The sequence below is a fragment of the Pezoporus wallicus genome, unplaced genomic scaffold, assembly GCF_028554395.1.
Source record: "Pezoporus wallicus isolate ANWC-B61680 ecotype Strahan unplaced genomic scaffold, APGP_CSIRO_Pwel_v1 contig_14349, whole genome shotgun sequence".
Classification (NCBI taxonomy): Eukaryota; Metazoa; Chordata; class Aves; order Psittaciformes; family Psittacidae; genus Pezoporus; species Pezoporus wallicus.
Window position 1 is genome coordinate 134,727 of NW_026635006.1, and position 14,688 is coordinate 149,414.

Below are 14,688 nucleotides of genomic sequence, written 5' to 3' on the forward strand. Positions count from 1 at the left end.
AAGGTGGAGCTCTGTGGCTGCAGATCATTCCAGTTGGACCTACTTGTGGCAAAAGGTCTGTGAGCCAGGCTTTGGGGCAGAGGCAAGGAAGGGAACAGAAGATGCAAACAAGCAAGGGACTAAGAGGAAGATGATCAACCTCTAACGCTTTCAAACAGGAGACACAGAGATAAGTGGTTAAATCAGATGGCAGAGATCCCATCTCCACTGTAGAATACTGTTATCAGACCTTAGAACCCATCGTTTTACCTATGCTTAAACTCAGCACTTTCTTCTCTCCCTCCGATCTAGATCACACCTCAAAGAGGTCCCTTAAAAGCCCGGAGTTTCATTGGAAACGTCTCTATTGGGTGCTCCAGGCGCATCCAACTGCTTCGCACGGAGCCATTCCCACTGTTCCCTTTCTCCAGATGCCACAAGGTGGAGGCATGAAGGTGTCACGCCGGGGTTTGCTAATGAAGCGGTCGAACAGTGCGCTGGATGCTGATGTTGCATCCGGTTTATTGCCACTAGAGGGAAGAGGCAGCTCATGGGACAGGAGGACTCCCATCACTCACCAAAACGCCCCGGTGTGATGGCAGCAGAACAGCCTTTATTAGGGACTTTAAACCCTCCTTTCCCTCTATTAGGGCTCACCTGGGGCAGAGAAATTAAACGCTATTAAATGCAATTAAGTGCTAGTGGCTAATCTACACTGCAACGAGTGACACAGCAAAGCTGCCCAAGTTACACAGAATGCATTTAGCGCAGCTCACGCAGTTGGGAAGACCAAGCCGTATCTTGTATGTCGAGATAACCGAGTTAATGAATTGTTTTATCTCTGTTCTATGATTGCCATCAAAGGGCTGAAAGATAACTAAGGACATCAAGAGAGCGTTTAACGGAGGAGCAGGAAGAAGACGAGCTTTTAGGTGGCAAACAGAGGGCAGATTGCAGTGGGGCTGGCACCGTTGCGGAGCTCGCTGTGCTGTGGGAGCATGGGCCGGACGTTTGCACTCTGAGAGCCAGCTTTCGGGTGGGTTTTGGGGCAATTTGAGCTGGATTTGGGTCATTGGAGCAGGTTTGGGGCATTTTGGGTGGGTTTCCTGCAGGACGGGGCCGGGCGCGGTGGAGTCAATGCGGTGGTTTCAATCAGGTCCGACCTTCCCGCACGCACCAGCCTGGGGACGCACCGCGGGCTTCAATCAGGTCCGACCCCGCTTGGGCTCGGCGCTGGCCCCCGGCACCGCTGGGTCCTAGCGCCCGACTGCAGGACGTGGGATCCCGGAACGGGCTGGGCTGGGCGGATTCTTCCTCCCCATATTCCACCTCCCGTGGGGCAGGTTGAAGCCGTTCCCCTTGGCCTGCGCCTCCACCCCTTCTCCAAAGCCCCTCTCCAGGTTTCCTGTCACCCCTTTAGGCGCTGGAGCTGCCCTAAGGTCTCCGCGGAGCCCTTCAGAGCTCTCTAACAGGGAGCATCCAGGCCCTGCTCCGAAGGCTCAAAAGCCGGGGTAGAGACCTGGTGCCGGGACGGACACACACACGTCACGGGGACTCCCCACACACAAGGAAACCCCCCATGAGATGAGGTCCCACGTCATGAACTGAGGCGGCACCGGGGATTTCCGGGGGGGGGAAACACGGAAGGGTGGGGGGGGAAGGGGGGCACGAGTGCAAGAGTGAGTGTGCAAGGGGGGGTGAGTGTGAAAAGGGGGGGTGCTCGGGGACCCCCCCCCACGTTGGTAGAATGGGGAATTCCCCCCCCCCGGCACCCCCGTTTCCGTCTTCCCCCCCCCGCCCCGGTGCCGCCCCGTCGGGCCGTGACGTCACTCACGGGGACGTCCCGGAACCAACGGCTGGTACGGACCGAGCGTGGGGCCGGGGGGGGGGGCACAGGGATGAGGGGGGGGGGATTGGGTTTGGGGACCCCCCTCAAGCGCTGCCATCCCGTCCCTTCGGGGTTCAAAGTTCACGCGTGTCGTTGGCATGTTTGCATGACGGTGGCATGTAGACGTGATGGGGGACGGGGGTGGGAAGGGGTTGGGGGGTGGAAAAGGGAAGAAGGCCCCCAACACCCCCCTTTTCCCGCTTGCCCCCCCCATAGAACACAGGAGAACACGCAAGAACACGCGTGTGCAGCCATGGAGGAGACACGGGAATGGGCGACCCTCAGCCCCCAGGAGTTCGCCCAGCTCCAGAAGTACATGGACTGTGAGTGATGGGGGGGGGGGGGGGGCATGAACATGTGTGTACACGCGTGTGAGTGGGCTGAGCTGGCTCCACACGCGTGTGCACGCACATGGCCCCCCCATCAGACAGCAGCAGGAGGGTGCAGGACGTGCTGCAGCAGTTCTATGGCACCGGAGCCCTGGAGCAGCACCAAGGGGGCGAGGTGAGGCTCGGGGGGGGGGGTTCCATATGCACGAGCTGCATCCGGGACCCCCCCAACCCGCCTCTGCTCCCCCTCTCCCAGTGTCTGGATCTCGCCGGGTTCCGGCTCTTCCTGCGCTCGTACCTGGAGCTGGACCCTCCGGAGCCGCTCTGCAGGAGCCTCTTCGCCTCCTTCCAGAGCGGGGGGGGGCCGGGGGGGGCCCCGCAGGCCGGGAGGGGGGTCCCCGCAGGCAGCAGCCTGGTCTCCATCAGCGATGTCTCCTGCTACTTCTCGCTGCTGGAGGGGGGGCGCCCTGAGGACAAGCTGGAGTGTGAGTGGGGGGGGTCTCCCCAGGGTCCTGCTTGGGGGGGGTCCCCAGGGTCCTGCTTGGGGGGTGGGGTCTCACTTCGTTGTCCCCCCACAGTCACCTTCAAGCTCTATGACAAGGATGGGAATGGGCTCTTGGACAGCTCGGTGAGTGCTGCGGGGGGGGGTAAAGAGGTTTGGGGTGCTGGGACCCCCCCTCCAACGGATTCTGGTACCCAGGAGGTGGAGCGGATCATCACGCAGATGATGCGGGTGGCCCAGTACCTGGATTGGGATGTGACGGAGCTGGAGCCGGTGAGTGGGACCTGGGGGGGGTCACACACACACGGGGGTGTTGGGGAGTGCTCCCCCCACCATGGACACCCCAAAACCTCTGCGTGATCCCCCCCTTCAGATCCTGCAGGAGATGATGCGGGAGATCGACTACGATGGCAGCGGGACCGTGTCACTGAGCGAGTGGCTGCGGGGGGGGGTCACCAACATCCCGCTGCTGGTGCTGCTGGGGCTGGACAGGGTGAGCGGGATGGGGGGGGATAAAGGGGAGGAGGAACAGGGTGGGAATGGGGGGGAATGGGGAGGGCTGAGTGGGGGGGGTTGGGGGTGCTTCCCCCCCCCCCAAAGCTCCCCATGTGTCCCCCCCCAGCACCTGAAGGACGAGGGGCAGCACCTGTGGCGCCTGAAGCACTTCACGCGCCCCGAGTACTGCAACGTGTGCGCGGGGCTGCTGCGGGGGCTGCGCGGGCAGGGGCTGCGCTGCTGCCGTGAGCCGGGAATGGGCTGGGAATGGGGCGGTGGGATGGGGATGGAAGAGGGGTGATGGTCAGACTAAGACAAGGATGGCAATGGGATGGAGATGGGAATGTGGTGGGGACCAAGATGATGGTTGGACTGGGATGGGGATGGGGATGTGGTGGGGACTGGGGTGGTTATCAGACAAGGACAGGGATAATGATGGGATGGGGATGGGACAAGGATCAGGACAATGCAGTGGGGATGGGGACAGAAGTGGGATGGGGATGGCAGTGGGATGGAGACAGGAGCTGGGAGGATGAAGTGGGGATGGGACAGGGATGTGGTGTTGGGAGCAGGGCAGGGGGAGGCTCCGGCTCCAGCTGTTGCAGGAGGCTCCAGTTGTGGGGCTGATCCCCCCCCAATCCCCATCCCCATTCCCAGTGTGCCGGTTCACGGTGCACGAGCGCTGCTCCCGCCGCGCCCCCCAAAGCTGCATCAGCACCTACGCCAAGTCCCGCAGGGAGGCCGGGGTGAGTGTCCGAGGCCTCATCTGTGTGTCCAAGTGTCCGTCTGTGTGTCCACCTGTTCGTCCACCTGTTGGCTTGTCTATGTGGCTGTTGTCCATCCACCCATCCATCCATCCATCCATCCATCCATCCATCCATCCATCCATCCTTCATCCATCCATCCATCCATCCATCCATCCATCCATCCATCCATCCATCCATCCATCCATCCATCCATCCATCCATCCATCCATCCATCCATCCATCCATCCATCCATCCATCCATCCATCCATCCATCCATCCATCCTTCATCCATCCATCCATCCATCCATCCATCCATCCATCCATCCATCCATCCATCCATCCATCCATCCATCCATCCATCATCCATCCATCCATCCATCCTTCATCCATCCATCCATCCATCCATCCATCCATCCATCCATCCATCCATCTTTCATCCATCCATCCATCCTTCATCCATCCATCCATCCATCCATCCATCCAACATCCATCCATTCATCCATCCATCATCCATCCATCCATCCATCCATCCATCCTTCATCCATCCATCCCCAATCTCATCCATCCATCCATCCATCCATCCATCCATCCATCCATCCATCCATCCATCATCCATCCATCCATCCATCCATCATCCATCCATCCATCCATCCCATCCATCCATCCATCCATCCATCCATCCATCCATCCATCCATCCATCCATCCTCATCCATCCATCCATCCATCCATCCATCCATCCATCCATGTCATCCATCCATGTATGCATTCATGCTTCCATCCATCCATCCATCCATCCATCCATCCATCCATCATCCATCCATCCATCATCCATCCATCCACTCCATCCATCCATCCATCCATCCATCCATCCATCCCTCCATCTATCCATCATCCATCCCTCCATCCATCCATCATCCATCCATCCATCCATCCATCCATCCATCCATCCATCATCCATCCATCCATCATCCTTTTGTCCATCTGTTCCCATGTCAAGCAGTGTGTCCATCTGTACCTTTGTCCTTCTGTCCACACACCCCACCCCAGAGGCAGTGCAGCGGCCGAGCCCCCGAACCCCCCATCACAGGGGTGACACAGGGTGCTGATGCGTGCCGGGGGGTATCATGGGGTGACGGGGGGGGGCCATGCCCAGGTCCAGGCCCACGTCTGGGTACCGGGCGGCTGCGATGCCTCCAAGTGCAGCCAATGCCAGAAGAGGATCAAGAGCTTCCAGAGCCTGACGGGGCTGCGCTGCGTGTGGTGCCACACCAAGGTGGGTGACACCGGGGGGGGGGGGACACCCCCGCTGTGCCCCCCCCACCTCATCCCGCTCTGCCCCCCAGATCCATGAGGAATGCCAGCCCCTCGTGCCCCCCACCTGCGACTGCGGGGTCCTGCGGGACCACGTCCTGCCCCCCGCCGCCATCTGCCCCGTGCTGCTGGTCAGTGGGGCTCGAAGTGGGGGGGGGGGGACAGGTTGCGTCCTAGTGCCCCCCCCCTCACACGGGTGTCCCCAGGAGCGCCAGGACAGCGGGACAACAGGCGAGGGGACCCCGCAGGGCTTCAGCACCACCGAGGGGCAGCCGCTGCGGGTGAGAGGGGACCCCCCCCATGTCCCCACATATCCCTCCCCCATGTGTGTCCCCCCCCATTACAACCCCCTCTTCCTGCAGGTCAGCCCCGTGCCCGGCACCCACCCGCTGCTCGTCTTTGTCAACCCCAAGAGTGGGGGGAAGCAGGGGGAGAGGTAAGGGAGGGGTTTGGGGAGGGTGGTTTTTGGAGGGGTTATGGGGCATTTCCCCCCCCCCCAATAACTCCATTCTGCCCCCAGGGTCCTGCGCAAGCTCCAGTATCTGCTCAACCCCCGGCAGGTTTATAACCTGCTGCAGGGGGGACCCGGCCCCGGGTGAGCCCTATCGCATCCCGACCCCCCCCCCCATTGTCCTGACCCCCCCATCCTTAACCCCAAATCCGTCCCTGACCCCCCCTTTCCCCATCCCAGCCTCACCTTCTTCCGGGACGTTCCCGACTGCCGCATCCTGGTGTGCGGAGGCGACGGCACCGTGGGCTGGGTCCTGGATGCCATCGGTGGGTGCTGACCCCCCTCCGGACCCCCCCCCATTATCCCCCCCCCCCCAACCCCCCATTGACCCCCGTTCTATTGCAGACAAAGCCAACCTGCCCCATCGCCCCCCGGTGGCCGTCCTGCCCCTGGGCACCGGCAACGACCTGGCCCGATGCCTGCGCTGGGGAGGGGGTGAGTGGGGTAAAGGGGGTGTAAGGGGAGGGCCAAGGCCCCCCCATCCATCCCGGTGCCCCCCCCATGTGCAGGGTACTCGGGGGAGGACCTGGTGCGGATCCTGCGGGAGCTGGAGGGCGGCAGCGCCGTGCCCATGGACCGGTGGCGGGTGCAGGTCCTGCCCCGGGACGCGGCGGCCGAGGGGGACCCGGTGCCCTACGAGATCATCAACAACTACTTCTCCGTCGGGGTGGTGCGTGGGGACGGGGGGGGAAACAGCCCCAAAACACCGCAGAACAGCCCCAAAACACCGCAAAACAGCCCCAAAACACCGCAGAACAGCCCCAAAACACCGCAGAACAGCCCCAAAACACCGCAAAACAGCCCCAAAACACCGCAGAACAGCCCCAAAACACCGCAGAACAGCCCCAAAACACCGCAAAACAGCCCCAAAACACCGCAAAACAGCCCCAAAACACCGCAAAACAGCCCCAAAACACCGCAAAACAGCCCCAAAACACCGCAAAACAGCCTCAAAACAGCCCTAAAACACCCTAAAAATACCCCAAAACACTCCTCAAAACACCCTAAATCATCCCTAAAATGACCCCCAAAACACCCTGAAAACACCCCTAAAACACAAAAAAACACCCAAACATCCCTAAAGTACCCCCAAAACCACCCTAAAAACACCCCTAAACCACCAAAAAAAACCACAAAAACACCCCTAAAAACACCCTGAAAACACAAAAAAAACACCTCGAAAACATCCCAAAACACCCCAAAAGCACCCCTAGAACATCCTTCACCCCCTCGTCCCCCCCAGGACGCCTCCATCGCCCATCGCTTCCATGTCATGCGGGAGAGGCACCCGGAGAAGTTCAACAGCAGGTACAGGGGATGGGACCACCCTGTGGCCCCCCATCCAATTCCTCCCTCCCCCCATCCCATTCCTGCCCCCCCCATCCCATTCCTGCCTCCCCCCATATGCCATCCCTGCCCCCCCATCCCGTTGCCCCCCAGGATGAAGAACAAACTCTGGTACCTGGAATTCGCCACCTCCGAGTCCATCTTCGCCAGCTGCAAGAGGCTCAAGGAGTGCGTGAGCGTGGAGGTGAGGGGGGTTTGGGGGGGTTTAGGGGTGGTTTTTGGGGTGGTTCTGAGGTGTTTTGGAAGGGTTGTGCTGGTGGTTTTGGAATGGTTCTGGGGCAGGTTTGGGTGGCTTAGGGTGTGTTTGGGGGTGGGTTTGGGGCGGTTTTGGGGTGCGTTTGAGGGTGGTTTGGGGAGGTTTGGGGGATGTTTTAGAGCTGTTTTGCGAGGTTTGGGGATGGGTTTAGGGCTGGTTTAGGACTGTTTTGGGAGGGTTTGGGGCTGGATTTGAGAGGTTTTGGGGTGTTTTCGGCTGTTCGGGGATGTTTCTGGGGTTGGGTTTGGGGTGTGGTTTTGGGAGGGTTTTGGGTGGGTTTAGGGCTGTTTTAGGGCTGTTTTGGGGTGTTCTGGGGCTGGTTTTGAGTGTTTTTGGTGTGTTTTCAGCTGTTTGGGGATGTTTCTGGGGTTGGGTTTGTGGTGTGGTTTTGAGAGGGTTTGGGGTGGTTTTAGGGCTGTTTTGGGGTGTTCTGGGCTGGTTTTGAGTGTTTTTGGGGTGTTTTCAGCTGTTTGGGGATGTTTCTGGGGTTGGGTTTGTGGTGCGGTTTTGAGCGGGTTTGGGGTGGTTTTAGGGCTGTTTTAGGGCTGTTTTGGGGTGTTCTGGGCTGGTTTTGAGTGGTTTTGCGGTGTTTTCGGGTGTTTTTGGGGTGTTTCCCCCCCCCCGTTTCCCCGGGATTGCGCTGCTCCCCCCATTCCCGTCCCTATCCCCCCCCAGTGCTGCGGGACCCCGCTGGAGCTGAGCGCGGCGCTGGAGGGGCTGGCGGTGCTCAACATCCCCAGCACCCACGGCGGCTCCAACCTCTGGGGCGAGACCAAGCGGGGAGCGGGGGGACCCGCGACAGGCACCGCGCCCCCCCCGGCCATCACCGACACCGAGACCCTCAAGACCTGCGTGCAGGGTACGTGGGGGTCCCCCTTTACCCTTCCTGCCCCCCCTCACCGTTGCTCCCCCCCCTCCCTGCCTATTTCGCTCTGGTTTTGGGGTTCCCCCCCCCGCTTTAGACCTGAGCGACCGGCGGCTGGAGGTGGTGGGGCTGGACGGGGTCCTGGACATGGGGCAGATCTACGCGGGGCTCAAGAGCGCTGGGAAGCGGCTGGCGACGTGCTCCGAGCTCACCCTGCGGTCAGTGGGGCCGGGGAGGGGGGGGCCCGATGGGGACCTCCGAGGGGTGGGGGGTGATGGATGCTGGGGGCTCTCCACAGGACATCGAAGGCGCTGCCCATGCAGATTGATGGAGAGCCCTGGATGCAGCCTCCCTGCACCGTACGTGGACCAAACCCCCGCCCCCCGCCGTGTGTGTGTATGGGGGGGGTGTGGGGTGCCCCCCCCGGACCCCCCCAGTCTTTGCCTTGCAGATCAAGATCACCCACAAGAACCAGGCGCTGATGCTCATGGCCCCCCCATCCCGCTCCTCCGGCTTCTTTGGCATCAAGAAGGGGACCCCAGAGGCTTGAGGGAGCCGGGGGGGGGGGGGTTGTCAAGGACCAACCCCCTCCCAATCCATGTGTGTGTCCCCACACACCCAGAGCCTGCGGATGCCATATGAGGGTGCTGGGGGGCTTTGCCAGGCCCCCCATGTATGTGCGGTGGCTGGGACCCCCCTATTTATTATGCCCCCCAACTTATTACCCCTCCATTTATTACCCCCCCATTTCGGTGCCTTTCGCAGTAATAAAGCTGATGGTGATGGGCACCGGTTGTGCCAATGGGGCCCCCCCAGACCCAAAACCAGGCGGAGGCACCGGCTGAGCTGAGCCTTTAATGGTGATGGCAGCGAGACTGGGGCCACCGTACCCCCCCCATCGCCACCACCGTGCCCCCCACCCCCCCCCAGGTCGGGGTGGGGGGGCTCTAGGCAGGGTTCCCATGGAGCAAGGGGCTGCTCTCGCTGCTGGGGGCCCCTCCCAGGTCCCCCCCTCCCAGCGCCCGGCGCAGGAGCAGGCGCAGGGCAGAGCTTGGGGGGAGCCAGCCCCGGGGCCGGGGGGCCGGGGGGGCCGCGGGCGGCAGTGGGTGGTACTGAACGCGCCTGCAGGGAAGGGTCCTGGTGTTCCCCTGGTGCCGTGGTCACAGCGACCCCCCTCATGTCACAGCGACCCCCCCCATGTCACAGCGACCCCCCCCATGTCACAGCGACCGCCCCCATGTCACAGTGACCCCCCCATGCCATGGTCTCCACCCCATGCTCCATGTCCCCCCCTTGCCACCTGCCCCTGCCATGGTGCCCCCCCATGCCATGTGTCCCCCTACCCCCATGTCCTCCCACACTCTCTGTCACCCCCCATGTGTGTGTGTGTCCATGGTGCCCCCCACATGCCGTGGTGCCCCCATTCCAGAGTCCCTCCCCCATGGAGGGCCCCCCACCATTAGAGTGCCCCCCATGCGGCGATGTCCCCCATGGTGTCCCCCCCATGGTGTCCCCCCCATGCTCACTGGTAGGCGCAGGCTGCGGTGCCCAGGGCAGCCCCGATGAGCACCAGCCCCACAACGATGAGCGTAGTCGCGCCGGCAGCCGGGGCAGTGCCTGTGGAGAGAGGCACCTCAGCACCCCCGTCCCATTGGATCCCCCCTGAACCCAGTGGATCCCCCCCATCCCCCCAGATCCCAATCCCACCGCATCCCCTTCCAATCCCACTGGATTCCGCCCTCCCATCCCACCAGATTCCCATCCCCATCCCACCGGATCCCCCCCTTTCCTCCCCCTTTACAACCAGAACCCCCCCAGTCCCACCAGATTCTGCCCCCCCCCCCCCATCCCACCGCCTCCCCTTCCAATCCCAATGGATTCCCCCCCTCCCATCCCACCTCCACCTCCGACGCTGAGCCGGGTGCTGGCCACGGCGAGGCTGCCGCCGGCCGCCAGGGACACGTTGAGGCAGAAGAGCCCGGAGCCGTTGAAGTCCTGGCGCAGGAGGAGCTGGCACCCGGGGCCCGGCTCCACGGCCGAGCACGTCTGAGCCGCCGCCGCCTCCCGGCACTCGGCGTCCGCCACCACGGTGCAGACCTGCTCGGGGCGGCTGCGGGCGGGGGTCAGCCCCTGCCGGGCCCCGCTCCGTCCCCGTCCACACCGGGACCCCGCTCCCATCCCCATCGGGTTCCCCGCTCCCATCCCCGTTCCCGTGAGGACCCCGCTCCCATCTCTGTCCCCGTCGGGTTCCCCGCTCCCATCCCCGTTCCCGTCCAGGACCCCGCTCCCATCCCTATCCCCGTCGGGTTCCCCGCTCCCATCCCCGTTCCCGTCCAGGACCCCGCTCCCATCCCTATATCCCCGTCGGGTTCCCCGCTCCCATTCCCGTTCCCGTCCCCACCGGGACCCCGCTCCCATCCCCATCCCCGTCTGGTTCCCCGCTCCCATTCCCGTTCCCATCCCCTCCGGGCACCCTCTCCCATCTCCGTTGCTGTCCCCGCCGGGACCCCGCTCCCATCCCCATCCCAGTTCCAACAGCGCCGGACCCCCGCTCCCGTCCCGTCCCCATTCCCGTCCCCGCTCCCATCCCCGCGGGGTCCCCGCTCCCGTCCCTGTTCCTGTCCCCGCCGGGGTCCCCGCTCCCGTCCCCGTGCCCATCCCCGTCCCGTCGCGTCCCCGCCGGCCCTCACCTCCCCTCGCACGTCACCGTCAGCTCCACGCTGCTCTCGCCGCCCTCTGCCGCCACCGGCACCACCTGCACGATGGAGACGCTCTCGATGCCCTCTGCAATGGGTGCGGGGTCAGGGCGGGCGCGGATCCCCCCCTCCCCACCGGCCCCCCCGGTCCCGCACTCACGGACGATGTCGAGCTGCGTGGAGAAGGTGCCGTAGCGGTACAGGATGCAGCCGGTGGCTTCGGCGGCCGGTGCCTGGCGCTTCACCAGCACCAGCGGCTCTGCCGTGGCTGCACCCGTGGCTCCAGCTGTGGCTCCAACCACGGCTGCATCTGTGGCTGTATCCGTGGCTGCGTCTGTGGCTCCAACCACGGCTGCATCTGTGGCTGCATCCGTGGCCTCAGCCATGGACACGGCTGTGGCCCCATCCGTGGCTCCATCCGTGGCTCCAACTGTGGCTCCATCCGTGGCTCCATCCGTGGCTCCAACTGTGGCTACAGCCACGGATACAGCCATGGCTGCTCCTGCAGGAGAAGCCAATGGTAAGGAAGAGGCAGAAGGAGCTGGGACCCCGCCAGGACCCCCCAATACCCACCTGTAGCCACCATTCCCTCTGTGTCTACAGCGGCTGCAGTGCCCAGAGCATCCCCAGCCGGGGCCACCGAGGTGGGGAGCACGGGGACCACAGTGGCAGCGGGACCGGTACCCGCGGCAGCAGCTGCTGGGGTGCTGAGTGCCACGAGGACGGGCTCAGTGACAGCAGCATCCAAGGCATCGGTGACAGCGGGGTCCAAGGCATCAGTGATGACGGGGTCCAAGGCATCAGTGGCAGCAGCATCCGCGGCATCAGTGACAACAGGGTCCAAGACACCAGTGATGGTTGGATCCAAAGGCACGGTAACAGCGGTGTCCGAGGGCACGGTGACGGCTGCCGATCCCCCCGTGGGTGAGCCGGATGCTGCTGGTGCTATGGGCAGAGAGTGACGATGGGGAGAACCCCCCTGGTACCCGTGGCGATGGGATGGGGGCTGGTGCCCCCTTACCAGTGCTGGGCACCCCCGGCGTGGTGGGGAGCGGGGCTGTCGGTGATGCGCCGGTGGTGGGGCCCACGACGGGCGCCGCGGAGGTGCCGCAGGGGCTCAGGGGGATGGCAGCCTGCAGCACCATGCGGGCGGCGAAGGAGCCGGCCTCCAGGTACGTGTGGGTGACGGTGGCGCTGCGGGAGATGAGGGTCCCGCTCCCGTCCCCGAAGTCCCAGGAGTAGGAGACGTCGGCGTCGCGCAGGAAGCGGCTGGGGTCGTGCAGCCGCACGGTGAAGGCCACGGCGCGGTTCCGCACGTAGCGCCCGGCGCCATCCACGGCACCGGGGACCTGCGCCACGTCCACCGCGAATGGGACCTGGTCTGGGGGGGGACACACACGTGGGGACACCATCAGCTCACCCGCACCCATTGGGGTCCCATTCCTGTCCCCATTGGGGTCCCATCCCCACTGGGGTCCCATCTCCGTCCCCACTGGGAGTCCCATCCTCATCCTCATTGGGGGTCCCATTCCCGTCCCCACTGGGGGTCCTATCCCCATCCCCATTGGGGGTCCCATCCCAGTCCCCCTCCCAGTACCCACCAGTGATGCTGAACTGGGAGCTGGCACGGCCGATGGGGATGAACTTCTGGCGGCCACGGTAGTGGTAGACAACGACCTCCATGGTGTAGGAGCCCAGGGGCACCCCGGCCGTGCCCACCGTCAGCTGGGACGTGGCTCCATCCACAACCTGCCAGTAGCGCCCTATGGGATGGGATGGGATGCGATGGGATGGGGGGGGTCAGGATTGAGCCTCAGGTCCCCCTCAATGGGTGCTGGGGGGCGGTGGTTGGGGGTCTCACCCCACGTCCACCACACGTAGACGAATCTCCCGCGCTTGCCGCCTGCGGGGAACGGGCGCCCGTCGGGGAAGACGCCGTTGGCTTCATCGGGGGGGTCCGGGAACACCGGGTCCCCGCGGGCCACGCGGGTGCCTGCGGGAGCAGAGGGGAGGGTTATGGGGGGGGTGGGAAGGTTTTGGGGTGGTTTGGGAGGGTTTTGGTGGGTTTAGGGGAGATGGGAGGGGGTTGGAAAGGTTTAGGAGGGTTTGGGGGAGTTTTGGGGGTTTTTCAGGGGTGTTTTGGGAGGGTTTGGGGAGGGTTTTGGGGCTGCTTTGGGGTGTTTTGGGAGGGTTTGGGGAGGGTTTTGGGGGTGTTTTGGGGTGTTTTTGGAGGGTTTGGGGAGGGTTTTGGGGGTGTTTTGGGAGGGTTTGAGGAGGGTTTTGTGGTGTTTTGGGGGTGTTTTGGGAGGGTTTTGGGGTGTTTGGGGGTGTTTTTGGGGTGTTTCAGGGGTGTTTTGGGGTGTCTGGGGGTGCCCTGTGGCCTCTGCTGGGTGCCGACCGTTGACGGTGCAGTTCTGGCTCCAGACCACGCTGCCGTCGGGCCGCAGCTCCTGGGTGCTGGGCAGGCGCAGGGCGATGGAGAAGGTGGCCTCAGCGCCCGCCATGGTGGGAGCATCGTTGCTGATGTCGAAGGCGACGTCGCCGCCTGCCAGGGACCGGCACAGGGAGCGGGGCTCAGGCTCAGCACCGGGCCCAGCCCCGGCTCCGTCGCGTCCCCGGTACCCCGGTACCCCGGTACCCACCTCTCCAGCAGCCCGGCTGCCGCGGGGCTCCCTCCTGCCAGGGCCGGTACCGCAGCGAGTCCCAGCTCCGGAACGGCGCCGGGCGCCCGCTCCAGGGCCGGCTCCGGCCACCGGCTCCTGCGGGGACAAGGGGTGAGGACAGCCCCGTTTGTGCCCCCCCCCCCATCCACCATTGGGACCCCCCCATTCCTGGCCACAGGGACCCTCCCCTTGCACCTCGTGATGGGCCACGAGTGGGGCAAAGCCCATCACATGGCACCGAGCACTGCCCAAAGCCTCTTCATGTGACTCTCAGCTGAGCCAGCGCCGCGGGCTGGGGGGAGCTGAGCCCCCCCGTGCCCCACAGTCATTGATGGACGGGGACAGCGAGCACGGAGGTGCCCCCCCCCCAATAGCGATGGGGACCCCCAAACCCTCTTCCCAAAGCGCTGTAGGTTCCCCCCACGTCCTGCAGAGGATCGGGGACCCCACAATGCCCCCCCCCCCCCTCCCCATGGCCCCCAAAAGGATCAGCGGGGTCTAATCCTGCTCCCACTCCCAACCCCGGGGTGCTTGGATGCTGTGAGCTCCATCCCCGGCCAGGACCATCCTGATGGCTGCATTGCCAGGCTGGGGGTGCACCCCTCCGTCCTGTTACCCCCCCCCATCAATGACCCCCCCCATTGAACCCCACTTACTCCTCTGAGCCACAGCCAGGACCAGGAGGGTCCCCAGCACCGCGGCCGCCCCGAGCACCCGCATGGTCCTAGCGTCCCCCCTCGTTGGGCACCGCCGGGGCTCAGCAGCGGGGCCGGGGGTTATGAAGGGGCTCTCGTTTGCATAAATCCCACCCCAAAAAGGGGGGGGCACCCCAGGGAGCTCCCCCCACCTTGTGTTACGTGGGGGACACGTGCGAGCACGCGTGGTCAGCCCCGGTCACACGCTCCGGCTGTGCCCTGGGGGGGTTCGGGGGGCCGTGGGGTGCTTTAGGGACACAGAGGCACCCCCTGCTAATGGGGTGGGGATAGGGGGTGCTCCCCCCCCCATCCCCAGCACCATCATGGTGGCCCCATGCCCATGGGTCTGGCTTGGACACACAGTGGGGACCCCCCAGCACCCACAGTCCCCATTATTCCCGCT

At 64.1% G+C, this 14,688-nt stretch overlaps 2 protein-coding genes across 4 annotated transcripts; one reads left to right on the forward strand and one right to left on the reverse strand.

The window, feature by feature from the left end:
• The first annotated feature begins 1,786 nt into the window (after positions 1–1,786).
• On the forward strand, positions 1,787–8,817 carry DGKA (diacylglycerol kinase alpha). Of its 3 annotated transcripts, XM_057401759.1 has the most exons (23): positions 1,787–1,838; positions 2,084–2,190; positions 2,295–2,371; positions 2,453–2,681; positions 2,775–2,824; positions 2,897–2,971; positions 3,072–3,191; positions 3,321–3,438; positions 3,851–3,939; positions 5,095–5,214; positions 5,285–5,383; positions 5,459–5,533; positions 5,615–5,688; positions 5,773–5,847; positions 5,944–6,029; positions 6,109–6,198; positions 6,273–6,433; positions 7,007–7,071; positions 7,204–7,294; positions 8,042–8,225; positions 8,329–8,449; positions 8,530–8,590; positions 8,683–8,817. In XM_057401759.1, the coding sequence occupies exons 2-23, from the start codon at positions 2,121–2,123 to the stop codon at positions 8,779–8,781; spliced, it is 2,229 nt and encodes a 742-aa protein (XP_057257742.1). In that variant the 5' UTR covers positions 1,787–1,838; positions 2,084–2,120; the 3' UTR covers positions 8,782–8,817. The 3 variants fall into 3 exon arrangements, with proteins under 3 accessions (XP_057257742.1, XP_057257658.1, XP_057257815.1); XM_057401675.1 differs by having other exon boundaries at positions 2,295–2,681; XM_057401832.1 differs by having other exon boundaries at positions 2,295–2,681; positions 8,107–8,225; positions 8,683–8,802.
• Positions 8,818–9,157: 340 nt separating this feature from the next.
• PMEL (premelanosome protein) lies at positions 9,158–14,345 on the reverse strand. Its single transcript, XM_057400686.1, has 12 exons — positions 14,247–14,345; positions 13,570–13,686; positions 13,326–13,472; positions 12,789–12,920; positions 12,529–12,690; positions 11,949–12,308; positions 11,444–11,872; positions 11,088–11,399; positions 10,922–11,015; positions 10,130–10,341; positions 9,758–9,848; positions 9,158–9,353 (listed from the first exon to the last, which is right to left on the reverse strand). Exons 1-12 carry the CDS (start codon positions 14,308–14,310, stop codon positions 9,179–9,181), a joined length of 2,295 nt encoding a protein of 764 aa, XP_057256669.1. The 5' UTR covers positions 14,311–14,345; the 3' UTR covers positions 9,158–9,178.
• Between the last annotated feature and the right edge of the window lie 343 nt (positions 14,346–14,688).

Coding starts and splice junctions, on each gene's coding strand:
- PMEL (XM_057400686.1), bottom strand. CDS start 14,310: ATGCGGGTGCTCGGGGCGGCCGCGGTGCTGGGGACCCTCCTGGTCCTG. Junction 13,687..14,246: donor CCTGGCTGTGGCTCAGAGGA/GTAAGTGGGGTT, acceptor TTGTCCCCGCAG/GAGCCGGTGGCCGGAGCCGG. Junction 11,873..11,948: donor GCCGGGGGTGCCCAGCACTG/GTAAGGGGGCAC, acceptor CTCTGCCCATAG/CACCAGCAGCATCCGGCTCA.
- DGKA (XM_057401675.1), top strand. CDS start 2,121: ATGGAGGAGACACGGGAATGGGCGACCCTCAGCCCCCAGGAGTTCGCC. Junction 3,940..5,094: donor AGTCCCGCAGGGAGGCCGGG/GTGAGTGTCCGA, acceptor GGCCATGCCCAG/GTCCAGGCCCACGTCTGGGT. Junction 5,534..5,614: donor CCGAGGGGCAGCCGCTGCGG/GTGAGAGGGGAC, acceptor CTCTTCCTGCAG/GTCAGCCCCGTGCCCGGCAC.